Here is a 26,461-nt window from a genome sequence, read left to right as displayed (position 1 = left end):
CCCTATATCATTTCTGACAGAAGGCAGTCCAGTCTCTTCTTGAAAGTCTCCAGGGATGAAGCTCCCGCAACTTTTGAATAACTGAAGAATAACAGAATAACAGAGTTGGAAGGGACCTTGGAGGTCATCTAGTCCAACCCTCCACCCAAGCAGGAGACCCTCCACCATTTCGGACAGATGGCAGTCCAGTCTCTTCTTGAAAGTCTCCAGGGATGAAGCTCCCACAACTTTTGAATAACAGAAGAATAACAGAGTTGGAAGGGACCTTGGAGGTCTTCTAGTCCAACCCCCTGCTCAAGGAGCAGACTCTCTATGCCATTCCAGACAAGTGGCTGTCCAGTCTCTTCTTGAAAGCCTCCAGGGATGAAGCTCCCACAACTTCCGAAGGCAACGTCTGTTCCGTGGGTTGATTGTTCACTATCTCACTTATCAGAAATTTCCTCCTTATTTCCAGGTTGAATCTCTCCTTGGTCAGTTTCCATCCATTCTTCCTTGTCTGGCCTTCAGGGGCTTTGGGAAATACGCAGTGTAGTTTACAACAAAAGTAACAAAATGATTTCATGCTTACCTAGGAATTAAGTAGCCTTTGATTTCAAATGTAATTTGCATTTTGAAAGGACTATTACCCCCCCCAAAGTAAATACATTCCCAAGTGGCGTTTCTACTGCCTTCCTAAAATTTAATTAGTTAAATCTTAACTAATTAAAGGAGAGAAGCAACCTAGAACTAAGGAGAAATTTCCTGACAAGAGAGAACCATCAACCAATGGAATGGTTTTCCTTCAGAAGTTGTGGTTGCTCCAACACCGAAGATTTTAAAGAAGAGGCTGGACAGCCACTTGTCTGGAATGGCATAGAGAGTCTGCTCCTTGAGCAGGGGGTTGGACTAGAAGACCTCCAAGGTCCCTTCCAGCTCTATTCTGATGGAAGAAAAACTCTTAAGAAGTTATGGGTGCCCCAATACTGGACGTTTTTAAGAAGAGATTGGAGAAGAGTTTGTCTGAAATGATACAGGTTTCCTGCCTGAGCAGAGGGGTTGGACTAGACGACCTCCAAGCTCCCTTCCCACTCTGTTATTTTGCTGTCCGTTCTTCTCATCCTCTGCTCCCCTTCTCTATAGTACAGATGGATCTTATTTTGCTCAGTGGGCAGATCAAGGAGAAGCATGGACATTTATCTTGTGGGAGGATTCATCCCCGAAGGCTTTCAAGAAGAGGCTGGACTGTCATCTGTCAGAAATGCTGTAGGGTCTCCTGCTCGGGCTTGGGGGGGGGTTTGGACTAGATGACCTCCAAGCTCCCTCTTCCAACTCTGTTATCACTCTCTTGTTTAGAAGTTGTGGGAGCTTCATCCCCGGAGACTTTCAAGAAGAGACGGGACTGCCATCTGTCAGAAATGCCGTAGGGTCTCCTGCTCGGGCTTGGCGGGGTTGGGCTAGATGACCTCCAAGCTCCCTCTTCCAACTCTGTTATCACTCTGTTGTTTAGAAGTTGTGGGAGCTTCATCCCCGGAGGCTTTCAAGAAGAGACAGGACTGCCATCTGTCAGAAATGCTGTAGGGTCTCCTGCTCGGGCTTGGCGGGGTTGGACTAGATGACCTCCAAGCTCCCTCTTCCAACTCTTGTTATTACTCTCTTGTTTAGAAGTTGTGGGAGCTCCATCCCTGGAGACTTTCAAGAAGAGACGGGACTGCCATCTGTCAGAAATGCTGTAGGGTCTCCTGCTCGGGCTTGGGGGGGGGGTTGGACTAGATGACCTCCAAGCTCCCTCTTCCAACTCTGTTATTACTCTGTATTAAATCTATTTGCTGGCTTTCGGCCATTAAAAAAAAAAAAAAACCGAGACGAAGTGCTGCCACCGTGTGGCCGAAGCCGCGCAGCGCGCGCGATGGAGAGAGCGCTTTTCCCTCCGTGCCTTTGGAGATCGGAGGCAGCCGAGATGGTTTCTCCAGACCTGGGAGGCGTCTCCTCCGATTGTCTGCCTCCAGCAGAGCCCTCCTGCTGCCCCCCCAGGGACGAAAGAGGGAGCCCGAAGCGCCTCCTCTGGGCCTGATCTTCATGGGGGAGTTTAAGCCCCTCTCCTCTGCAGGGAGAAGGGACACGGCAAGTCTTTCGATGCAGGTGTGAGATTCTTCTCCTTTTTTTCCCCCCCTTCCCCTTTTTTTCTTCTCCTCGATTCTGGTCACGTCGCCTGCTTGGTCTCCATGCCAGCAAGACCCCCAGGCCCTAAATCTTGGCATGGGACGCCTCTGGATGCGGGAAGGCGCCTCCTTCGAAAATGGGGAATAAGCAAACCATCTTTACGGATGAACAATTAGACGCCTATCAGGTGAGGCGGGCTGGGCTGGGCTTGGGGATGCTGGGGTGGAAGGGGAGCATGAGGCTCTCTGGCGGCGGGCTTGAAGGCTGGTGTGTCTCCCCAAAACCTCCGGCAGCATCTTCTCTTTCCTGGGGGGCGGGGGGGGGAGCTGCCTTCCTCTAAGCTTGGATGCTTGGTTAGGAGGTTTCCTTACAATGGGAGCCCCTCCTTCCATCTGGCCTTGGGGGTCAGGCTGGGCTGAGAGGCAGTTTTCCAGGATGTGGGGGAGAGACAGAGAGGGAGAGAGAGAGAAGGGTGAGAGATGGAGAGGCAGAGAGAGGGAGAAAGAGATGGAGGAGGAGGAGGAGGAGGAGGAGGGAGAAATGGAGAGGGAATGGGAATGGGAGAGAGGGAGAGGGGGAGACATAGGCGAGAGAGTCGGAAGAGGGAGAAAGAGAGTGAGGATGAGGGAGAGAGAGGGAGAGATAGATAGAGCGGGGGAGAGAGAAGGGGGAAATGGAGAGGTAGTGGGAATGGGAGAGGGAGAGGGGGAGAGATAGGAGAGAGAGTCGGAAGAGGGAGAGAGAGAGTGAGGATGAGGAAGAGAGAGGGAGAGATGGATAGAGCGGGGGAGAGAGAAGGGAGAAATGGAGAGGTAATGGGAATGGGAGAGGGAGAGGGGGAGAGATAGGAGAGAGATGGAGGAGGGAGAGAGAAGGAGAGTTGGAGAGGGGGAGAGAGAGAGATGAAGAAATAGAGAAGGGAGTGGGAGATAGGGAGAGAGGTGAGAGGGAGATAGATAGATAGATAGATAGATAGATAGATAGATAGATAGATAGATAGATATAGATAGATATAGAGATATAGAGATAGATAGAGATAGATAGAGATAGATAGATAGATAGAGAGATATAGAGATAGATAGATAGATAGATAGATAGATAGATAGATAGATATAGATAGATAGATAGATATAGATAGATAGATATAGATAGATAGATATAGAGATATAGAGATAGAGATAGATAGATAGATAGATAGATAGATAGATAGATAGATAGATAGATATAGAGATAGATAGATAGATAGATAGATAGATAGATAGATATAGATAGATAGATAGATAGATATAGAGATATAGAGATAGATAGAGATAGATATAGAGATAGATAGAGATAGATAGATAGATAGATAGATAGATAGATAGATAGATAGATAGATAGATAGATGGATAGATAGATAAAGTTTGGGGCAGATGGCCCTCCTTGGAAAGCCCAAGATCTGTTGAGTTGAATCCCGAAGCTTTCCACTCAGACTGTCCAACCTTGTCAATTTTCCCAGCTCCCAGAGAATTCTGGGCGTTAAACTCCATAAGTCTCCAAGCTGTGCTGGCTGGGGAATTCTGGGAGCTCTTAAGCCTTCAAGTTGCAGGCCCCTGCTTTGGATGACAGGTGTGTTGGGCGGAGCAGCAAGTGCCCAGAACCCATCCTGGGCTTCGTACTAGTCCTGCCCTAGAGACACCCTCCTCTCTGTGCCAGGGAATCTGCCTGCCCACATACCCCCTGGATGGGCTTCGTTGCCTCAGAATGCCCCTTTTCAAACTGATGTGCCGACCTGCTAGAGCGAAACCATGGAGGGCATGAATCAGGCCGCCCGATTGGCCCTGCTGGACGTCTGAATGGTCCATGCTTTCCCCTGGTGATCCTCGGGAACACCCCAGTCTGAGGATCGGTCCACTCCCCATCGCGAGAGGTCCAGTGCAAACTGGAAGGCGGGAATCTCGACTCACATCACCTAGTCTTCTGGCCAACGTTAAATAGGAGCCGGTTTTCCAACACAATAACTTAGAACCATGGGAAATTCTGTTTTGCTGCTTTCTGCCGTTCCAGCCGGCCAATTAAAATAATGGGACTGGCCCTTGTGTCATGGATTACCTGCAGAATTACCTTCCCCGTCTTCCTTTGAAGCGTTCCTAAGGGAAGAGAAATTGGCGCGGACTCCTTCTTCCCCTCTGGAAGGTTCAGAAGGAGGGCAAGTTGGAGAATTCAACTCCCGAGGTTCAAATCCACAATTTGAAAGCAAAACGGCCTCCGTGGTTATGTCGGTTTAGGGAAACGTTACAATGAAGTGGATTGTTTAAAAAAAATATATGCATGGAAACCTCTCAGGGTTGAACAGAATAGAGTAGAATAGAGTAGAACAGAATGGAAGAAGAGAGTCGGAAGGGACCTTGGAGGTCTTCTAGTTTTAAATTCACCCAGCTTGTTTTGTTTTGATACGGCCTTCTAAGGGACCATTTTTTGCAATGGCTTTCTTAAGTGTTTGTATTTTTAGTTCAGAGTTTTCCCTTGTACAATATAGAATAGAATAACAGAGTTGGAAGGGACCTTGGAGGTCTTCTAGTCCAACCCCCTGCCTAGGCAGGAAATCCTAGACCGTTTCAGACAAATGGCTATCCAACATCTTCTTAAAAACTTCCAGTGTTGGAGCATCCACAACTTCTGGAGGCAAGTTGTTCCACTGATTAATTGTTCTCACTGTCAGGAAATTTATCTCCAGTTCTAAGTTGCTTCTCTCCTCAATTAGTTTCCACCCATTGCTTCTTGTCCTGCCCTCAGGTGCCTTGGAGAATAGCTTGACTCCCTCTTCTTTGTGGCAGCCCCTAAGATATTGGAACGATGCTATCATATCACCCCTAGTCCTTCTTTTCATTCAACTAGACCTACCCAGTTCCTGCAACCGTTCTTCCTATGTTTTAGCCTCCAGTCCCCTAATCCTCTTTGTCCACTGGTTCATTGTTCTGACTGTTAGGAAATTTCTCTTTAGCTCTAGGTAGCTTCTCTCCTTGATTAGTTTCCACCCGTTGCTTCTTGTCCTGCCTTCAGGGGATTTGGAGAATAGCTTGACTCCCTCTTTGTGGAAGCCCCTCAAATATTGGAACACTGCTATCATGTCTCCCCTAGTCCTTCTTTTCATCAAACTAGACATGCCCAGTTCCTGCAATTGTTCCTCATATGTTTTAGTCTCCAGTCCCCTAATCCTCTTTGTTGCTCTTCTCTACATTCTTTCTAGAGTCTCCACATCTTTTTTACATCGTGGCGACCAAAACCGAATACCGTATCCCAAGTATGGCCTTACCAAGGCCTTGTAAAGTGGTATTAACCCTTCACGTGATCTTGATTCTATCCCTCTGTTTATGTAGCCTAGAACTGTGTTGGTTTGAATTGGTGCCCTTCAGAAATTCTGGAGCACAATTCCCATAATCCAGGCTCTACGCCGTAATGTTTTGTTGCAGCTCTTGATTTTACAAAAATTGATATTTTGGATTTCTTAGCTTTGATGCATTCCCACAACACGCTGAACCAACTCGACGGGGGGGGGGGGCGGGAGGGAATCTAGCAACCATTCGCATCGGTCAATGGTATTTGTGATGTATTTTTGAATGTTCAGTTGGATGAGTTTCATGTTTAATGAATAAAGTGTATATAATGATAATAATAACAACCAAAGATTAACCACATAATAATAATAATAATATTTTTAAAAAGGGGGAGCCTAAACCTTCCACCTTTCAAAACTCCAGAGTCCTTTATCTCTGCAAATTCAGTGAGGCAAAAAGGACAGTAGAATTATTTTAGCTGTACGGCGTTTAACCTGCATGATCTCATCGGAAATTGTTTCATTATGAAGGGCATCATGTCAGACCCAGTAAAAATTTACACATAGATAGATAAAAGAGAGAGGGGGGGGGGGAAACAGGAGCAGCCATGTAAGCATCAGAAATGGATCTTACTTACACGGCCATTTCCATCAAGTGGAAAGAAGAAAGGAATGGATTCTCGCGGTTGAAAAAGAAAAAAAATTATCGTGGAAGGAACTCTTCTGAAGAGAAATGGGATTTTTCAGAAGATTTCTCCTTTCTAATTTCATCAGATGCTCATTTTCTTAGAGGATAATTCACTTTTTATCGGTCTCAGTTTTGGTCTTTCTGGCTGACCATTTATACAAAGCCAGGATCCTACTGTAAAAAGAAAATAATATTAATAATACATAACTCAGTTGGATAGAGGCTGAGCAGATGCATGTGTAAATCGCAGAAAAGGTGGCTCATTTTAATTCGGAAGAAGAATTAAATCTATCTGCCAACCTTTGATGTGTTTTATTTTATTAGTTTAGTTTTAGTTTAGTTTTAGTTTAGTTTTAGTTTAGTTTTAGTTTAGTTTTAGTTTAGTTTTAGTTTTAGTTTAGTTTTAGTTTAGTTTTAGTTTAGTTTAGTTTTAGTTTTAGTTTAGTTTTAGTTTAGTTTTAGTTTAGTTTTAGTTTAGGTTTAGTTTTGGTTTAGTTTTAGTTTGAGTTTAGTTTTAGTTTAGTTTTAGTTTTAGTTTAGTTTTAGTTTAGTTTTAGTTTAGTTTTAGTTTAGTTTTAGTTTGAGTTTGAGTTTGAGTTTGAGTTTAGTTTTAGTTTTAGTTTGAGTTTAGTTTTAGTTTAGTTTTAGTTTTAGTTTAGTTTTAGTTTAGTTTTAGTTTAGTTTTAGTTTTAGTTTAGTTTTAGTTTAGTTTTAGTTTAGTTTTAGTTTAGTTTTAGTTTGAGTTGAGTTTGAGTTTAGTTTGAGTTTAGTTTGAGTTTAGTTTTAGTTTTAGTTTAGTTTTAGTTTAGTTTTAGTTTGAGTTTGAGTTTAGTTTTAGTTTTAGTTTTAGTTTAGTTTGAGTTTAGTTTGAGTTTTAGTTTTAGTTTAGTTTTAGTTTAGTTTTAGTTTAGTTTTAGTTTTAGTTTAGTTTTAGTTTTAGTTTAGTTTTAGTTTAGTTTTAGTTTAGTTTTAGTTTGAGTTTAGTTTGAGTTGAGTTTGAGTTTAGTTTGAGTTTAGTTTGAGTTTAGTTTGAGTTTAGTTTAGTTTTAGTTTAGTTTAGGTTTAGTTTATTAGTTTATTCTCTCTCCCCCCCCTCTGAATAATGATGCTAATTTGGCTTGAAAGCAAACTGAATTCGAAGGCCATTTCCCCTTTGAACGATCTGAAGCCATTAGCCTGCAATAAACAGTTTTGCTTTCAAAACCTTCCCCAGCCGAACAACGGGGGCTAACCGCCCAGCCTCCGTGCACAGGCACAGCCGAGGCTGCCGATTACAGTGCTGGCCTCCCAAGATTTGGCTCCGGAAAACCGAAAAGGCTTTCAGCTTAATGGAGCTTGGAAACTGGATGCTGGGTGGGAGGGCAGAGTTTTTTCTTCTCCCTTGGAAGTTTGGGTTACCTTGCCCAGCCCAGCTTCGGACTTCGCTTCTGGTTAAGTAACGATCTTGGCTACTAATCCTGGCTGATATAATTACACAAGGAAAGAAAGAAAGAAAGCTCTCTCTCTGTCTCTCTCTGTCTCTGTCTCTCTCTGCCTCTCTCTCTGTCTGTCTCTGTCTCTCTCTGTCTCTCTCTCTGTCTCTGTCTCTCTCTGCCTCTCTCTCTGTCTCTCTCTGTGTCTCTCTCTGTGTCTCTGTCTCTCTCTCTCTGTCTCTCTCTCTGTGTTTCTCTCTGTGTCTGTCTCTGTCTCTCTGTCTGTCCCTCTCTGTGTCTCTGTCTCTGTCTCTCTGTCTCTGTCTCTCTGTGTTTCTCTCTGTGTCTCTCTCTGTGTCTGTCTCTCTCTCTCTGTGTGTTTGTGTGTGATTAACCAGCATTTCTTTGTTTCCCGTGCCAGCCTTTCGCCAAGTGCCACCGACACCTTCCTCCCCACCAAGCAGTAAAGATGGTGCGAATTCAGGGAAGGATCCTAGCTTGTTTCTCTTAAAGGGTTTCAATATTTTGGGGGTTTGCCCCAAAGAAGAGGGGAGGGGGGGGGCTCAACCTTTTCTCCAAAGCCCCGTTGAAGAAGCTGGAAACTGACCTTAGGGAAGAACTAAGGAGAAACTTCCTGACAGTGAGAACGATTAATCAGTGGAACAGCTTGCCACCAGAAGTTGTGGGTGCTCCATCCCTGGAGGTTTTCAAGAAGAGATTGGACAGCTGCTTGTCTGAAATGGTATAGGGTCTCCTGCTTGAGTGGGGGGGTTGGGCTAGAAGACCTCCGAGGGTCCCTCCCAACTCTGTTATTCTGTTATCCTGAAAGTGTCTCCTGCTTGAGCAGGGGGCTGGACTAGAAGACCTCCAAGGGTCCCTCCCAACTCGGTTATTCTGTTATTCTTTCCTCTCTAGAAGGATGAGAGAAAGCATTCTCTGTAACCTTATTCAGCCACCCAATCCAAACTGGAAGGACTTGAGCCCCATCATCCACTCCGTAGGCAGGAAAAGAACCCCTCTTAATAACTGGACACTCTTCTAGTCCAACCCCTTGGTCAAGCTTTATGACTTTATGCCAGAGGGCTTTCTCCTCTGTGGGACACGAAGAGGTCTTCTCCTCTGCCACGGGGAAATCTCATTCCCCCCTTTTTTTCTTTCCTTTCTCATGCAGGATTGTACCTTCTTCACACGAAAGGAGATCCTCAGGTAAGCAGAACACACACCTTGTTCCACCCTTCAGGTTTGTCCTGGGAGAGGCACCAGATGTTGTTCAGGTCCTTCTTTGGGGATGGGTGACACACAAGGAATTAGAGAAGCCTCCCTACCTTGAACGTAAAGGGTCCGGGTGACTCTTCCAGATGTGAACCACAAATAGCAATAGCAGTTAGACTTATATACCGCTTCATAGGGCTTTCAGCCCTCTCTAAGCGGTTTACAGAGTCAGCATATCACCCCCAACAATCAGATAGATAGACAGACAGACAGACAGAGATATAGAGATAGATAGATAGATGGATAGATAGCAATAGCAGTTAGACTTATATACCGCTTCATAGGGCTTTCAGCCCTCTCTAAGCAGTTTACAGAGTCAGCATATCGCCCCCAACAATCAGATAGATAGATAGACAGACAGACAGACAGAGATATAGAGATAGATAGATAGATAGCAATAGCAGTTAGACTTATATACCGCTTCATAGGGCTTTCAGCCCTCTCTAAGCGGTTTACAGAGTCAGCATATCGCCCCCAACAATCAGATAGATAGATAGACAGACAGACAGACAGACAGAGATATAGAGATAGATAGATAGATAGATAGATAGATAGATAGATAGATAGATAGATAGATAGATAGATAGATAGCAATAGCAGTTAGACTTATATACCGCTTCATAGGGCTTTCAGCCCTCTCTAAGCGGTTTACAGAGTCAGCATATCGCCCCCAACAACAATCCAGGTCCTCATTTTACCCACCTCGGAAAGATGGAAGGCTGAGTCAACCTTTGAGCCGGTGAGATTTGAACAGCCGAACTGCAGAACTACAGTCAGCTGAAGTAGCCTGCAGTGCTGCATTTAACCACTGCGCCACCTCGGCTCTTGAATGAATGGGATGTTTTTCGGAGCTCCGTTGTGCTTCTTCCTCCTAAGTTCTGATAAAGTCACAGGCCTTGTGAGTTGTTGGCAAACTCAACAAACCATCTGGGACAAGACCATGGATTAAAAACAAAGCAACACACGTCACCACTGTCCATTATTAAGGGACGCGGTGGCTAAGAGGCTGAGCTTGTCGATCAGAAAGGTCGGCAGTTTGGCGGTTCGAATCCCTAGTGCCGCATAACGGAGGGAGCTCCCGTGACTTCTCCCAGCTTCTCCCAACCTAGCAGTTCGAAAGCATGTAAAAAATGCAAATAGAAAAATAGGAACCACCTTTGGTGGGAAGGGAACAGCGTTCCATGTGTCTTCGGCATTGAGTCATGCCGGCCACATGACCACAGAGACGTCTTCGGACAGCGCTGGCTCTTCGGCTTTGAAACGGAGATGAGCGCCGCCCCTTAGAGTCAGGAACGACTAGCACATATGTGCGAGGGGAATTTACCTTTAAATTCCACATAGGACTGTGACTAATTACAATCTAGCTACAAAAATTACGCTGGGTCCTAGAACAAGACCATTTCTTTTAGTGTGTTCTGACTTGGAAGAAAACTACGATTTCCAGGCTGAACGAACTAAAGCTATTCTTTCTGTTTGTCTTGAGAAGATCATTATCCTCTTCCAAACTCATCATCATCTCAGCTCAAAGCCAAAAGTCAAATTAGTGTTTATTTGAATTCACGGGACAATCTTCTCCTAACGTGTTGTCCAGAGCGTGACCCGTCAAAACCACGGTCCACTAAAGCGCGCCCGATCAAAGCGCGTACGTGATGTCATCAGCAGCGCGACAAATAAAATTAAACATAAATTAAATTAAAATTAAAATTAAATTAAAGCAAGCCGATTCACATAAAGGTAAGGGTTAGGGTTAGGTTAAGGGTTAGCGTTAGGTTTAGGGTTACGTTAAGCGTTAGGGTTAGGTTTAGGGTTAGGTTAAGAGTTAGCGTTAGGTTTAGGGTTAGGTTAAGGGTTAGGGTTAGGGTTAGGTTTAGGGTTAGGTTTGGGGGGGTTAGGGTAAGGTTTTCGCGTTAATTTTAAATTTACCGCTCACAGCGTGCCGTTTTCGTCGCGCTGTGATGACGTCACGTACGCGCTTTCGTCGAGCGCGCTTTAGTCTACCGCGGATTTGTGGTGGAACCGTCCAGAGTAAGCTCTCTTTAGGAATCCAAAATATTCTCTCTCTCTCTCTTTCTTTGCTCACCGCAGCCGCGTTGTCCCTGCTGTGTGCAGTGTACCTGAAAGGTAAAACCAGAGAGGAGCATAATTTATTCTGGCCCAGCCAAGGCTGCAGGACTCGGAGTCCTTTCAGAGAGGGTTGCTTTTTAAGAGAACAAAATGTGTCAGCGGAAGGGCGGGATGGGAAAAGAAGGCAGATGCTTTCCCCCAGGTTTTTCCGCATCCAAGCAAAGTTTTTATGATGTCTTCCTGGGCAAAACTTTGAACCGGACGAGGCTGGGAGCTGAGAATCAGCAACACCAGGAGAGTTCCTCTCCCTGCAATCTGACCTTATTCCTTGGACTTCAAGTCTCGTGGTCAGCAATTCCCCCAAAATGTTTTTTTTCTGGCCTCCCAGGCTACAGGGGGGTCCCATATCTGGAGACGGCAGAGCTTGTGACTTCTGTACCACTGAGGTTCATTTTCTTGGTTTCCTAGAAAAGTTCTTCTCTCGTTTGAAAAGGAGAATCCGAGACTTAGTTTCACGTGAAGCCTCTTGGGGGCCCCGAGCATCCCATTAACCTGGTGGGAAATCACAGCAGTTCTCTGTTGTGGCCCACCAGTGGCCAGAAGAGCTGGCAGCAGATTCAGAGAATGGGGAGGTTGGGGAGGAAGATGGACCAGTCCTGGAGTCTGGGGAAGGCTCTGATGAGGGCTCTGTGTCGGAGGCAGAGAGGGGGCCGGGGCCGTATGCCAGTTATCAGCTGCCTTCAGAGTTGGACATCAGTGGGGCAGAAGAACAGCTGGAGCCTGTTCCCAGTGTGCGCATGCGCAGAGTTGCCAGACGAAGGGAACAGCTAAAGAACAGGGTTCGACTTGGAAGTAAGGCCACTGGTGGAGGGTGAATGACCCCTCCCAGAGGGAATAAAAGAGGAGCGAAAGGGGAGTGGAGTTTGCAGGAAACCATTAGTTCGCTTCATTGGTTCCTGACTCTCTGAGACTCCTTGCCAAGTTCTGCAGATATCGGCCTGGCAGCTCTCCAAGCCAGATAAGGTCTGTGACTGTAAATCCTCCCTTGAAAGACTTTCCTGGGTGTGAATGAGAGGAATTCACTGTAAATTAATAAAAGGGGCTTTTGACAGGACAAGGAGTTGGCTTCATGCTCTTGGTCAGAATATTCTGAAAAGTTTTGGTGCCACATCTCCATGGGGTGGCCAGAGGACCAAAAAAATCAACTCATGGGACGGCTGATGACTCTCCTTGAAGCTGGGAGACAAATCTTGCCTAAGTGCTGTTTTCTTGGTCCTTAACTGTGTCTTTTTCCTTCCAGGTTGCACGGCCGTTATCAAGAACTGGCACCAAACATGGTTCCCATGGATTATACCAAGAATCCAGATGTTAAACTCCCTCTGCAGCTCATAGAAAACATGCCGGAATTAAAGGTATGAGCGGGGCGAGTGAATTCAGCCTTATTTTGGTTGATAATTTTCCAGCAGGCAGCCTGTAAAATCTTTGGGGGAGGCAGAGAAGGCTGTAAAAACCTGCAGGTTCTACAGATGTGGCTGCAAAAGTCTAGGCTCTTGTTTTAAAGATTTAAAATCCTCCTGTTAAGACTTCTGCATCGAGAGGATGGGGCTCCTAAACATCTGCATGGATTGCATTCTATACGGATGGCCGTGAAGCTCAATTTTTTCTTCCTTTGTCTGCAAATGAGGATGGGAACAGACCATAATAATGAGCATGAATAGATTTCATGCTAAACCATTTGCCCTCAACTGTCGGCTTTTATTGTCCGGCGAGAATGTTGCATATCTCTTTTTCAGTAGAGTATTGATTTTTTTTTCCTCCTAATTGAATTCTCCCGGTAGAAGAAGATCCATCAGCCATCCACACATAGAGATAAATCACATTTACATGCCATTGAAAAGAGCTAATAAAACAGCTAAGAAGGAAAAGAAAGAAAGCCGGAATATATTGTCTGCAGATAAGCAGGAATTAACACCAGACAAATAATTGATCAGAAAACAATATCCTAACCAATTACCAAGGGGAAAACCGCATAAGCATAAACCCAGATAAGCAGGAATTAACACCAGACAAATAATTGATCAGAAAACAATATCCTAACCAATTACCAAAGGGAAAACCGCATAAGCATAAACCCAGATAAGCAGGAATTAACACCAGACAAATAATTGATCAGAAAACAATATCCTAACCAATTACCAAGGGGAAAATCACATCTCACCAACATGGACAGGGGAAATTACTACATATACACCGTATTTCCCTGAAAATAAGACAGGGTCTTATTTTCTTTCGACCCCCAAAATAAGCACTTGGCTTTAATTTCGGGGAGGTCTTATTATTTTTGAGGTGCAGGAGACGGCGAGCGTGGTCACCTCGTGGCTGCTGCTGTGTTGCAATATTTTCAGAGAGGGCTTATTTTCAGGGGAGGGCTTATTTTAGCGCATACGCCCCAAAGTATTTTCAGGGAGCGCTTATTTTCAGGGGAGGGCTTATTTTAGCGCATGCGCCCCAAAGCCCGTTTGGGCTTAGGGCGGTCTTATTTTTCAGGCTAAACAGGGAGCAAACCTCACATTCATTAGCACGGATGATGTTACCTAGTCGGCTAGTGAAACGTCTGAAAGAAAATAGCTCAGAAAGCACCAAAGTCTCCACAATTGAATTCTTTTGTTGTTGTTGTTGTTGTTGTTGGTCTTTATTTGTTTGTTTTAAGGCCCTCGTTTTTGACTTCCTCTTTTCTTCCACCCTGGAGGAACCCTTGTGTGAGATACCCCCTTGGCCTAGCTTCTCTCGGGCCATTCTCCTAAGTGACTTTGACCTGTTCTCAACCCTAAGGGGGATAGGTTTACACTATATCTATAGCCTTGTAACTTCATATATTGACACCGAGAGATCAGCGGCAGGGAACAGGAGACTAGAAGGCCAATTCTTGAGATTGAGTTGCCCTAAAAAAGCAGGAGAATTAATGTAATTGCTGAGGTCTTCTAGAAAACTCCCGGGAGGGGAAGCAGAACTCCTTGGCCAGCGTGAGAGTTGAAGCCCATACATCTTTTTAAGTTCCCAAAGTTGAAAACAGAAAAGTAGACCCCACCAGTGGGTCATCAAGAATACAACGGTGATAGGAAGTTTTGAACAAGCTGGTTTTCGCTATTGAGTTCACTGTACTAGTTCACGCTTCTAGTCCACATGGAAAAAGGCAGTTTCTGTTGTTCTGAGCGAGGCTTCCTGATACAGTAAAAAGCACACAATTAGGTCCAAAAACCCTCTTTTTATTTCAAAGGCTGTGAATTATATCCATTCACAGCCCGTAATGAGTCCCAAATAGTTTGTAAAGAGTCCTACAGTAGGCTGCCAAAGTCCTTCGGGATAAGGCTGATAAGCCCCCACCTTTATCTCCCTGGAAACGCTGCCAAAGACTTAATTGGCAGTTCGCTTGGCAAGGCCACATGGAGCACAGAGTCAAAACAGAGCTTCAGAATGGAAACAGACCAGCATGAACTAAGTTGCTTCTTGCAAAGGCTCAAGTGCCTTTGCTCCTCCTTTATGTCCTACGGGAGGGGCCAATCACATCCAAACCTTCCGCCCCGAGTTGTCCCTTCTGTTTTAACTGTTCTTGTCTTCTGGCAGCTGTGCGCATGCACGCACTGGGAACGGGGGGGGGGGGGGGAGGAGCCTGTTCCTCTGCCTTGCTTGTGTCTGACTCTGGAGACTCCGGAGGCAGCATATAACTCCCAGATGGGCCTGGCCTCCTCTCTGCCTCTGATGCAGAGCCCTCGTCCAAGCCTTCCGAAGACAAATTCTTTGTGTGTCCAATCACACTTGGCCAATAAAGAATTCTATTCTATTCTATTCTATTCTATTCTATTCTATTCTAACAAAGACAAATTCCTTGTGTGTCCAATCACACTTGGCCAATAAAGAATTCTATTCTATTCTATTCTATTCTACTTTAGTCTAGTCTACTCTACTCTATATTCTACTCTACATTCTACTCTACTCTACTCTACTCTACATTCTACTCCACTCCACTCTACTCTACTCTACTCTACTCTACTCTGCTCTACTCTGCTCTATTTTATATTCTACTCTACATTCTACTCTGCTCTACTCTACTCTATATTCTACTTTACATTTACTCCACTCCACTCTGCTCTGCTCTACTCTATTCTATATTCTATTTTACATTCTACTCTGCTCTACTCTACTCTATTCTATATTCTACTCTACATTCTACTCTGCTCTACTCTACTCTTCTCTACATTCTACTCCACTCCACTCCATTCCACTCTACTCTACTCCATTTTCTTCTAATCTAGTCTAGTCTATTCATATTATTTCTATTTCTATTATTTTCTATTTATTTCTATTTCTATTATTTCTATTTCATCCCATCCTATCTTATAACTTTGGGGAAAAAAGCATATCCACGTCTCTCCCTGATGACCCGATGCCCACTTTGCCATTTCCACCACTGCCACTTGATTGAAATGGAAGAGGGTCTCGTAGATTCAATAAAAGGATCCCAAGGATGGCTTTTGCCTGCGAGGGCTCTGCCTTTCCCAGCCGAAACGCACAGGGATATATGTGTATGTATGTATGTATGTCTATATATATTTTGATCCGTTCCCCGCTTCGGGAGGTGTTGAGTGGATCCGTCTGCAGACTGCCATCAGAGTAACTGGATCCAGTGGTAATGCAGTCTGTTGTAAGAGACACCAACGGGTAGCAGTGGAGAAGTCCAGAAATGGGAGAGACTGTTTCAGCTCCTGGGATGTTATATCTCTGGGCAGATCTGTCTTTCGCTTCCTCTCCGGTTCTCCTTTGGGAACGACGGGAGAGAAGACACAATGTCTGTAGGAAGCCATTCACACGCTTTGCTCCCCCGTCTGAGGCACTGGGCGGAATTTCTCAACTCTAACCCCAGCTTCTCGCTGGTCCAAATTTAAACTGATGTTACTTTCTTTTATTTAAAGGTTTTTTTTTTTTAAATTCACCCAGCTTGTTTTGTTTGATTCGGCCTTCTAAGGGGCCGTTTTTGCAATGGCTTTCTTAAGTGTTTGTGTTTTTAGTCCACAGTTTTCCCTTGTACAATATAGAATAGAATAGCAGAGTTGGAAGGGACCTTGGAGGTCTCCTAGTCCTAGGCAGGAAACCCTACACCGTTTCAGACAAATGGCTATCCAACATCTTCTTAAAAACGTCCAGTGTTGGAGCATTCACAACTTCTGGAGGCAAGCTGTTCCACTGGTTCATTGTTCTGACTGTTAGGAAATTTCTCTTTAGCTCTAGGTAGCTTCTCTCCTTGATTAGTTTCCACCCGTTGCTTCTTGTCCTGCCTTCAGGGGATTTGGAGAATAGCTTGACTCCCTCTTTGTGGAAGCCCCTCAAATATTGGAACACTGCTATCATGTCTCCCCTAGTCCTTCTTTTCATCAAACTAGACATACCCAGTTCCTGCAATTGTTCCTCATATGTTTTAGTCTCCAGTCCCCTAATCCTCTTTGTTGCTCTTCTCTGCCCTCTTTCGAGAGTCTCCACATCTTTTCTCCATCATGGCGACCAAAACTGAATGCAAATATTCCAAGTGTGGCCTTTTCAAGGCCTTATAAAGGGGTATTAACACTTCACGTGATCTTGATTCTATCCCTCTGTTTATGCCGCCTAGAACTGTGTTGGCTTTTTGCCACCCCCCTTTTTTTTACAGATGTGTGTTTGTGTGCTTGTTCACCAAATGCACTGCAAAATCAGGAAAGGATTGGGTATTGGTACAAAAAGACGCAGCTGCTTTGATGAGCCACATTAAGGACCCTTTGCTTTCTGGAATGGACTCATGGAAGCAGCTGCAATCATTTCTTCAGACTCAAAGCAGTAGCCTAAAAAAAAAAGACACAGCTGCTTTCAAAAGCCTCTTGCTTCTTTGCCTTCTAAATAATGTCCTCTGAATTTAAGCATGCACACATAATCACATAATGATTTCTATTATGCTAGTTTTTTGTGTTTTTAAAGGAGGGAGCTAACACGTTGTCTCTCCCTGCAGGAAAATCCCTTCAGGCAGAGAATAGTCCACGCTTTCGCAGAGGACGCAGAAGGGAACCTCAGCTTTAACGATTTTGTCGACATGTTTTCTGTACTGAGTGAAATGGCTCCCCGGGAACTGAAAGCAATTTATGCCTTTAAGATTTACGGTAAGAAAAAAAATAACAGGGTGGGTAGAACAGCTGGCTGGGGAATTCTGGGAGTTGAAGTCCACCCCTATTAAAGTTGCCACGGTTGCAAACTCTGGGTTGGAGCCCCGCCCAGTATCCCTATGGCCGGGATGGAGAACCTTTTTGACACTCAGCACCCAAACCAGAAAGTGTGTGCATATGCGCGCGTGCGCCAGAGAATCCAAAGACTAGCTGGCTGGCGCGGATGGGGAGGGGCTGGTAACCAGAAGAGCAGATGGCAATGGCGCATGTGCCTGTAGAAAGGGCTCTGCGTGCCACCTCTGGCACACGCGCCATTGGTTTGCCGTCATGACCTTATGAGAAGCAGCTGATTCTTAGCAAGATCTTCACCATCTTTGACAGGCTTATGCCAAGAAGTGGAATAATAGCAAGTTAGAAGAGTGTTCCTCAACTTGCTTCTCTCCTTGATTAGTTTCCACCCATTGCTTCTTGTCCTGCCCTCGGGTGCTTTGGAGAATAGCTTGACTCCCTCTTCTCTGTGGCAGCCCCTCAAATATTGGATATTTGGTCCACTAGAAAAAATTCTACCCCATCAACTTCAGGTGGGATGGACTTCAACTCCAAGAATCTCCCAGTCCAGCATCCTTATGATAAGCAGCTAAAATTTCTCAGCCACAGTGCATGTGTCAGCGTTCCAAGTATCATGTAAAATTAAATCAGAGTCCAAGGCAAAACGATCCTTAAAGTTCTAATTTAATAAAGCAGACATCTCAGCACATCTGTGTTAATCCCAATTCTGGAAATGACATCAGAATCCCACCCAGTTAAACGTTCATGATCTTGTCCCCACACTCACAAATCCATCACATGGTCCAATCTTATTCTTCCACGCTGGCATCCACACCCAGCTGCTGCTGGTCAGGTGTGAAAGTGCGGAGACAAAAGACGACCTTGGTCTTCTAGGAAAGAATGATAACAATACATTCCACAATCCTACTCCTGTCTATTCCTCCCTCCCATCAACTATAGAAACAGCATATTGAAATAAGAGAAAGTGTGGCAGGCCAAAATTCTAAAAGGAATATAATTGCAGGCCTTTCTCTTGGAGGTGACTTGGTGAATCTCCCGTCCAGTAGTTTGCATTTTTACGGAACAAGTGGAAATCTTCTTGTCTTAATTGTCTCCAGTAGCTACCGGTACGACCAGCTCACCCTCTCAACCAAACTCCTTTAGAGAAGCCATCCTTCAACCTCAATTTAATTTTTTAATGTCTGCTTTTCCCCCACCGCCGTTTCTGGAGGGCTACGAGGTCCAAAATTCTTTGCAAAAAAAAAAGGAAAAAAAAGGAAGGATGTGATTTATTTCCTTCGTGGCAGGAAAGATCTGTCAGACGCCAGACCTTTTCCCAATGAATCTGCCTCGACAGATTTACCGTCCATGCGCAACCTGCTAAATGTCATTCTGCTGGTTTCTAATTAAATAGAACGGATGGTAAATTCTGCTTATTGAGCGAAGCACAATAAAAGGAATGTTCAGCGTTGGCCTTTTAATCACCAGCCTGTTGTTCGTTTGCTAGATTCATGATTGAGCCTCAGAGATAGAGGAGAGGAGGAAAGACACCTTCTCCAGATGTTCGGGAGATTCCGACCAGGAGAACTTTCAACTTTTAATAGATTTGTATGCCGCCCAATCCCGAAGGACTCCGGGCGGCTTACTTTATAAAAGCAGTTTAAAAAAAAAAAAAGATTAAAAAAAGATTAAAGACACAAGACAGAACGGCTTAAAAACAGAAACACAACATGCACTCGGTTTTCAAAGGGTTCAATCAAGATCAACAGCCCCAGGCCTGCCGGAACAGCCAGGTCTTAACCGACTTACGGAAGGCCAGAAGTGGAATGAAGGGTGGGTGGGGTCGGTTGAAGTTCAGACATCCAAGCCACGTGAAATAAATCAGTGCATATTGTTGTCAGATGGAGAGTCAACACCTTCCAGGTGTGGAGGTGGCGAGTGAGGAAGGAGAGGAACAGCTGGGTCCCGTGCCTGATGCGCGAATGCACAGAAGGCAGAGGAGAGGAGAGCAGTGGAAATCTAGGGGCCGGTCCTTGGGACGGAAGAGCCAGTACTGCTAGCGAACCCCCGCTAGCTCTGGGGATAAAAGGCAGGGGGCAGAGATGAATAGATGGGGCAGACAACTGCTCATCTCCCTACCGGATGGACTTGTTAGCCTCTCTGCGTTGAGAGAGAAACGTTTTGCCGGAGCTTCTGGCGCTTGGGAGTTTGGGAAACATTAATCAATTATAGATAACAGAGTTGGAAGGGTCCTTGGAGGTCTTCTAGTCTAACCCCCTGCCTGGACAGGAAACCCTACACCACTTCAGACAAATGGTCATCCAACATCTTCTTAAAAACTTCCAGTGTTGGAGCATTCACAACTTCTGGAGGCAACTTCTGTTCCACCGATTCATTGTTCCCACTGTCAGGAAATTCCTCCTTAGTTCTAGGTTGCTTTTCTCCTTGATTAGTTTCCACCCATTGCTTCTTGTTCTACCCCTCAGGTGCCTTGGAGAATAGTTTGATTCCTTCTTTTTTGTGGCAGCCCCTGAGATATTGGAAGACTGCTATCATGTCTCCCCTAGTCCTTCTTTTAATCAGACTAGACATACCCAGTTCCTGCAACCTTAGGGATGTGTTCCCCTGGGTTTCGTTCCCCCACCCCTTTAGTAATATCTCAAGTTATGATAGGGGGAATAGAACAGAGTTGGGAGGGACCTTGGAGGTCTTCTAGTCCAACCCCCTGCTTAGGCAGGAAACCCTTCACCACTTCAGACAAATGGTTATCCGACATCTTCTTAAAAACTTCCAGTGTTGGAGCATTCACGACTTCTGGGGGCAACTTCTGTTCCACTGATTCATTGTTCTCACTGTCATGAAATTCCTCCTTAGTTCTAGGTTGCTTCTCTCCTTGATTAGTTTCCACCCATTGCTTCTTGTCCTGCCCTCAGGGGCCTTGGAGAATAGCTTGACTCCCTCTTCTTTGGGGCAGCCCCTCAAACATTGGATATTTGGCCCAGCGGAAAAATTCTACCCCATCTGCTTGTTTCTGTGCAGATTTGTAGGAAGCCCTAAAAAAAAAAAAGTGACTCCATATCCCATCGACCGCAGTGCAGGGCATGGGATCTGTAGTTCCCAGCACCAGTTGAGGGCGGCAAAGAGAACAACCTGACCCCCCCACCCCCCACCCCCCACCCCTTCTCCTTCCCGTCTTTTCCCGCCTAGATTTCAACACCGACAACTTCATTTGCAAATCCGACCTGGAGCAGACCCTGAACAAGCTAACCAAGGAGGAGCTGACGGAGGAGGAGGTCAGCCTGGTGTGCGAGAAGGTCATCGAAGAAGCAGACATGGATGGCGACGGGAAGCTTGGATTCTCGGATTTCGAGAACATGATTTCCAAAGCTCCGGATTTTCTCAGGTAAGAATAGCACTTAGACTTATATACCGCTTCCTAGGGCTTTCAGCCCTCTCTAAGCGGTTTACAGAGTCAGCATATCGCCCCCACAGTCTGGGTCCTCATTTCACCCACCTCGGAAGGATGGAAGGCTGAGTCAACCTTGAGCCAGTGAGATTAGAACCGCTGAACTGCAGATAACAGTCAGCTGAAGTGGCCTGCAGTACTGCACCCTAACCACTGCGCCACCAGAAGCCCGGGCACCATCGGTCGAGGCTCCTCCACCTTGGCAACTGTAAAAGTGCGTGGACCTGGGTACTTGAGAGACCGCCTGCTGCCAATTACCTCCCAAAGACCCGTCAGATCTCACAGGGTCGGCCTCCTCCAGGTTCCGTCCACCAGCCAATGCCATCTGGCTACTACCCGGGGGGAGGGCCTTCTCTGTAGCAGCTCCGGCCCTTTGGAATGAACTCCCCGCGGAGATCCGGACCCTCACCTCTCTCCAGGCCTTCCGGAAAGCCGTCAAAACCTGGCTGTGCCGGCAGGCCTGGGGTTGATGAGTTCCCCTCCCCTCTCGACTGGTATGGCTGTGTGATTTTCGTGTATTTTAATTATGTGTACTGTTGTTTGTGTTCTCTTTCCCCCCCTGAGTTGTTCGCCGCCCTGAGTCTCTCCTGGAGAAGGGCGGCATACAAATAAACCAAATACAATACAATACAATACAATACAATACAATACAATACCTCCACTCCCAGAGTTCCCCAAGCCAGTATGGTTGGTTGTTGTTGTTGTTGGAATTCTGGGGATTGAAGTCCACAGATCTTGGCGAGGCTGAAGAACTCTGGTTGAAAGGCCTGCAGTCAGATTTGAATAGGTTGGAGATGGTCAGAAGAAGACTTAATGCAGATCAACAGAGTGGGAAGGGAGCTTCCTGGACTAGGTCATCTAGTCCATCCCCCCCACCCAAGCAGGAGACCCTAAACCATTTCTGACAGATGGCCGTCCAAGTCTCTTCTTGAAAGCCTCCAGGGATGAAGCTCCCACAACTTCTGAAGGCAACTTCCGTTCCATGGGTTGATTGTTCTCACTGTCAGGAAATTCCTCCTTGTTTCCAAGTTGAATCTCTCCTTGGTCAGTTTCCATCCATTCTTCCTTCTCTGGCCTTGTAGAATAGCTTGACCCCTTTCTCCTCTCTGGGGCAGCCCCTCAACTATTGGAAGATGCTCTCCTGTCTCCCCTGGTCCTTCTCTTCCCTAGACTAGCCAGGCTCAGTTCCTACAACCGTCCATCGTATGTTTTCGCCTCCAGGCCTTTGCTCATCTTAGGTAGATTCAGATGAACAGAGTTAGAAGGGAACTTATAGGTCATCTAGTCCAACCCCCCCCCTCCCCGCCCAAGCAGGAGACCCTACACTATTTCTGACAGATGACAGTCTGGTCTCTTCTTGAAAACCTCCAATGATGAAGCTCCTACAACTTCTGAAGGCAACTTCCATTCCACGGGTTGATTGTTCTCACTGTCAGGAAATTCCTCTTTATTCCCAGGTTGAATCTCTCCTTGGTCAGTTTCCATCCATTCTTCCTTGTCTGGCCTTGTAGAATAGCTTGACCCCTTCCTCCTCTCTGGGGCAGCCCCTCAACTATTGGAAGATGCTCTCCTGTCTCCCTTGGTCCTTCTCTTCCCTAGACTAGCCAGGCCCAGTTCCTGCAACCGTCCATCGTATGTTTTCGCCTCCAGGCCTTTGCTCATCTTAGATAGATTCAGATGAACAGAGTTAGAAGGGACCTTGGAGGTCATCTAGTCCAGCCCCTCTGCTCAGGCAGGAAACCCTGCATCGTTTCAGGCAGACGGTTGTGCAATCTCTCCTTAAACACTTCCAGTGCTGGAGCACCGGCAACATCTGGGGCTTTGGCTATATTTCCCGAAGAGCTTTGGCTCCATCCGAATAGAGCTGGAAGGGATCTTGGTCCAATCAGGAGATCCTTTTCCTCCCGTGGGAATTGAGGGCAGCATGTTCGTGATTCGAGTGGAGGGCAGCTCAGCTCTCCTCTTTGTTTGAAAGGAAAGAGATCACTGGGGAGAAACGTTTTCTGAGAACTACCAGCCTCTGACCCAACCGCTTCGGGCACCAGGAATGACCTCCCCCCCCCCCCGGTGCTAAATCCCAGAGGCCCAAACTTCCAGGCAATGGCAGAAGCACTTAACGGATTCTGAAAATGTGATCCCCGTGGGATCGTTTCCCCCTTTGAGAAACAAAAAAAAAAAAAAGGGATCGTTTTGAAGCCACTTTAATGGCTCCATTAGCACTCCCAGCTGGCAGGAGCCGAGTCTTCTGTCCGAGGAGGCTGGCTATGTTGTGTTTTCGCAGGAAATGGGTTTATATCAATCATCGGGGAAGCTGAAACATTCACACGCACGTAGGCACACACGCAGGTCTACAGGATAGTGGGACACCGAGAGAGGTAAGTTCACGCCACACCCCATTCAAGTGGGTTGAGGAAGTGGCCAGATGCCAACTTTGCTTGGGATGAAATGTGCTTTGGTGCAATTTTGTCAGTTTAGACCAGGATTTCTCTCTCAACCATAGCAACTTTTAAGATGTGTGGATCTCAACTTAGCTGCTCTCATATTGTGTTGCATCTCTTTCTCTTTCCCTCCATCCTTCCTTCCTTCCTTCCTTCCTTCCTTCCTTCCTTCTTTCCTTCCTTCCTTTTCTTTTCCTTTCCTCCTCCCTCCCTCCTTCCTTCCTCTCTCTGTCCATTCCTCCTCCCTCCCTTCTTTCCTTCCTTTCTATCTCCCCTCCCTCCTTCCTTCCTCTTTCCATTCCCCTCCCTCCCTTCTTTCCTTCCTTTCTATCTCCTCTCCCTCCCTCCTTCCTTCCTCTCTCTGTCCATTCCCCCTCCCTCCCTTCTTTTCTTCCTTTCTCCCTATCTCCCCTCCCTCTCTTACTTCTGCCTTCTTTCCTTCCTTTTTTGACATCTTCTTTCCTTCCTTCCTTCCTTCCTTCTTTTTCCTTTCCTCCCTCCATCCCTCCCTCCTTCCTTCCTCTCTCTCTCCATTCCCCCTCCCTCACTTCTTTCCTTCCTTTCTATCTCCCCTCCCACCTTCCTTCCTTTCTCTCTCCATTCCCCCTCCCTCCCTTCTTTCCTTCCTTTCTCCCTATCTCCCCTCCCTCTCTTACTTCTGCCTTCTTTCCTTCCTTTTTGACATCCTCCTTCCTTCCTCCTTTCTTCCTCCCTCTCTCCCCTTCCTCCCTCTCTCTCCCCTCCTTCCCTTCTTTCTTTCCTTTCTCTCTCTCTCCATTCCCCCTTCCTCCCTTCTTCCTTCTTCCCTTCCTGTTTGACATCCTTCTCCTTCCTTCCTTCCTTCCCTATTCCTGCTTCTCTCTTCCCCTCCCGTTTCCTTCACAGCACCTTCCACATACGAATCTGAAACCCATGGGGCTGAGCCGCCCGAAGCCAGGCTGGCTGATGTCTTGCTGGCTTCCTTCTCCTCCTTTCTCGGATGCTGCAGCAAAGGTCTCGCGGGATCCTGGCCCAGCTGATGAAGGACCATTTCCCAAGATCTTTGGAATATACCTGGATTATTATTCTTATTCTTATTACTAACTCGGTTTTTATTTTTTTAAAAAAAAACGACAACACCCCACAACGTAGGCCTGTCGCCTCTTGGGACACACCTTGCTGGACTGTGATTTTTTTTAAAAAAACGGGGTCACCCCCCGAGTCGTCCGTGGGGTTCTCTTGTCATTTTTTATACGTGTCTTGTCCTCCTAGCCCTCTAAGCAAAAAGAAAACAACAAAGGGCAACTTCGACGAGATTTCGAATCTCCCCGAAAGGACTTGATCCAACCGAAGCACTGGAACTCCCAAGAGAAGGAGGTGCCCTGATTTTAAAAGCCAGGCGACCCTTCCCTGCTGGATTCGTGCAGCAGAAAAAACAAAAACAAAACGCCTGGAGCCCAGAACGAGGCGTTTCATCCACCGAGGAGGCGTTGGGTGAAGGCTTTTTTCCTTAATGAAACTTGAAATACATCGTCCTCCTCTTTCTCGTTCCTCCTGCCCCCCCCCCAAGACATTTTGCATTAGCAAATCAATGCCTCTCCCACAAAACCCTCGGTGGGCATTCTGGCCTCCTCTCATATCCTGATTGCATTAAGCTGACCGATTGCAAAAAAAATAATAATAAACGAAGGAACGAAACAAAGGAATGAAATCAAAAGTAGGAACAACACAAAACACGAACCCTACACCTTTCGCCAACCCCCGGGGGAAGCCGCCTAAAGCAATTCTCCCCCCCTCCGCCATTGGATGCGTGACCCGCCGTGATTTCTCTCCGAAACCAGCTGCATTTCGTATTTTATTTGATTTTATTTCGGTTTGGGTCCTCGGCTAATCGAAGCTAAGCATGATGACAATCATATCTCGCCACGGTTTTTTCACACAATCTCCTGGAAGGGCTTCTGCTACCTATTGTGTGGCTTCTGTAAATTACCCAAGAATTAAAACGTTGGCTGGTTTTACTGACAGGAGGATGGTTTTCTTTTGGGCTCACCGTTGAAAAGAAAAAGCTCTGGTTGTTTTTGTTTTATTTTATTTTATTAATCCGATTGATTTGGCCGCCCGTCTCACGGAAAGAGACTCCGGGCGGCGCGGAGCAAGGCAGTCAAAACAGGAAAGGAGGAAGACAATCGTCGGCTCAAACCGTCATACAATCATGATTAAAAAGAGTTAGAAATTAGAGAAGAGGAACTAAGAAAAAACTTCTTGTTTGTGGCGATTATTGCTATTATTATTATTATTCGCTGGTTTTTAGCCCAGATGATGGCATGCAAAAAAGGCAGTAGGATTTTCTTTTGTGTTTTGTTTTGAGAGAAAGGAGCCATTCAGATCCACACAATTTTTCCAAAATTTGCTAAATCTATTTAGTACTGTGGCGAAAAAAAAGAGAGAGGTGTCATTGGTCTCCCCAAAATTTCCAGGTTCTGCCCCTTTATTTATGGGATCTGGTAGCAAATGACAATAGAACAACAATATTTACAGCGTTACGATATTTTTTTTAAAAAACAAAACAAAAATTAGTTTATCGAACTTAAGATCCAAAAATCAAATGAAGGCAAGTAAAGATTTGTGACCTTCCTAACTGGCTTCTGATCACTCAATGGGGGGGGGGGGGGAAAGACCAGATGGTTCAATTAGTAACTGATTTGTTTAAGAGCCATCGTGGTGCAGTGGTTAGAGTGCAGTATTGCAGGCTAATTCTGCCGACTGCCAGCAGTTCAAATCTCACTGGCTCAAGGTGGACTCAGCCTCCCATCCTTCCAAGGTGGGTAAAGTGAAGACCCAGATTGTTGGGGGGCAAGAGGCTGACTCTGTAAACTGCTTAGAGAGGGCTGTAAAGCACTGTGAAGCGGTATATAAGTCTAAGGGCTATTGCTACCTTCCTTCCTTCCCTCCCTCCTTCCTTCCTTCCTGCCTTCCTTCCTTCCTTCCTTCTTTCCCTCCCTCCCTCCCTCCCTCCCAGTGGTTAGAATGCAGCATTGTAGGCTAACACTGCCCCCCTGTCAGCAGTTTGATCCTGACTGGCTCAAGCTTGACTCAGCCTTCCATCCTTCCGAGGTTGGTCAAATGAGGACCCAGATTGTTGGGGGCAAAGAGGCTGACCCTGTAAACTGCTTAGAGGGGGCTGTAAAAGCACTATGAAGCGGTATATAAGTCTATGGGCTATTGTACACCTTCCTTCCTTCCCTTCCTTCCTTCCTTCCCTCCCTGTGGATAGAATGCAGCATTGCAGGCTGACTCTGCCCACAGTCTGGAGTTCGATCCTGACTGGCTCAAGGTTGACTCAGCCTCCCATCCTTCCGAGGTGGGTCAAATGAGGACCCAGATTGTTGGGGGCAAAAGGCTGACTCTGTAAACCACTTAGAGAGGGCTGTAAAAGTACTGTGAATCAGTATAT

At 46.0% G+C, this 26,461-nt stretch overlaps 1 protein-coding gene across 1 annotated transcript; it reads left to right on the top strand.

Annotated features, from left to right (window-relative positions):
- The first annotated feature begins 1,726 nt into the window (after positions 1-1,726).
- On the top strand, positions 1,727-25,031 carry CIB2 (calcium and integrin binding family member 2). The gene is made up of 6 exons (XM_032232515.1): positions 1,727-2,326; positions 8,727-8,761; positions 12,192-12,303; positions 16,926-17,073; positions 20,332-20,527; positions 23,914-25,031. The coding sequence occupies exons 1-6, from the start codon at positions 2,276-2,278 to the stop codon at positions 23,933-23,935; spliced, it is 564 nt and encodes a 187-aa protein (XP_032088406.1). The 5' UTR covers positions 1,727-2,275; the 3' UTR covers positions 23,936-25,031.
- Positions 25,032-26,461: the final 1,430 nt, after the last annotated feature.

This window comes from Thamnophis elegans, chromosome 16 (assembly GCF_009769535.1).
Source record: "Thamnophis elegans isolate rThaEle1 chromosome 16, rThaEle1.pri, whole genome shotgun sequence".
Taxonomy (NCBI): domain Eukaryota; kingdom Metazoa; phylum Chordata; class Lepidosauria; order Squamata; family Colubridae; genus Thamnophis; species Thamnophis elegans.
The sequence above is the reverse complement of the archived record's forward strand: the minus strand, read 5'-3'. Positions and strand labels throughout refer to the sequence as shown.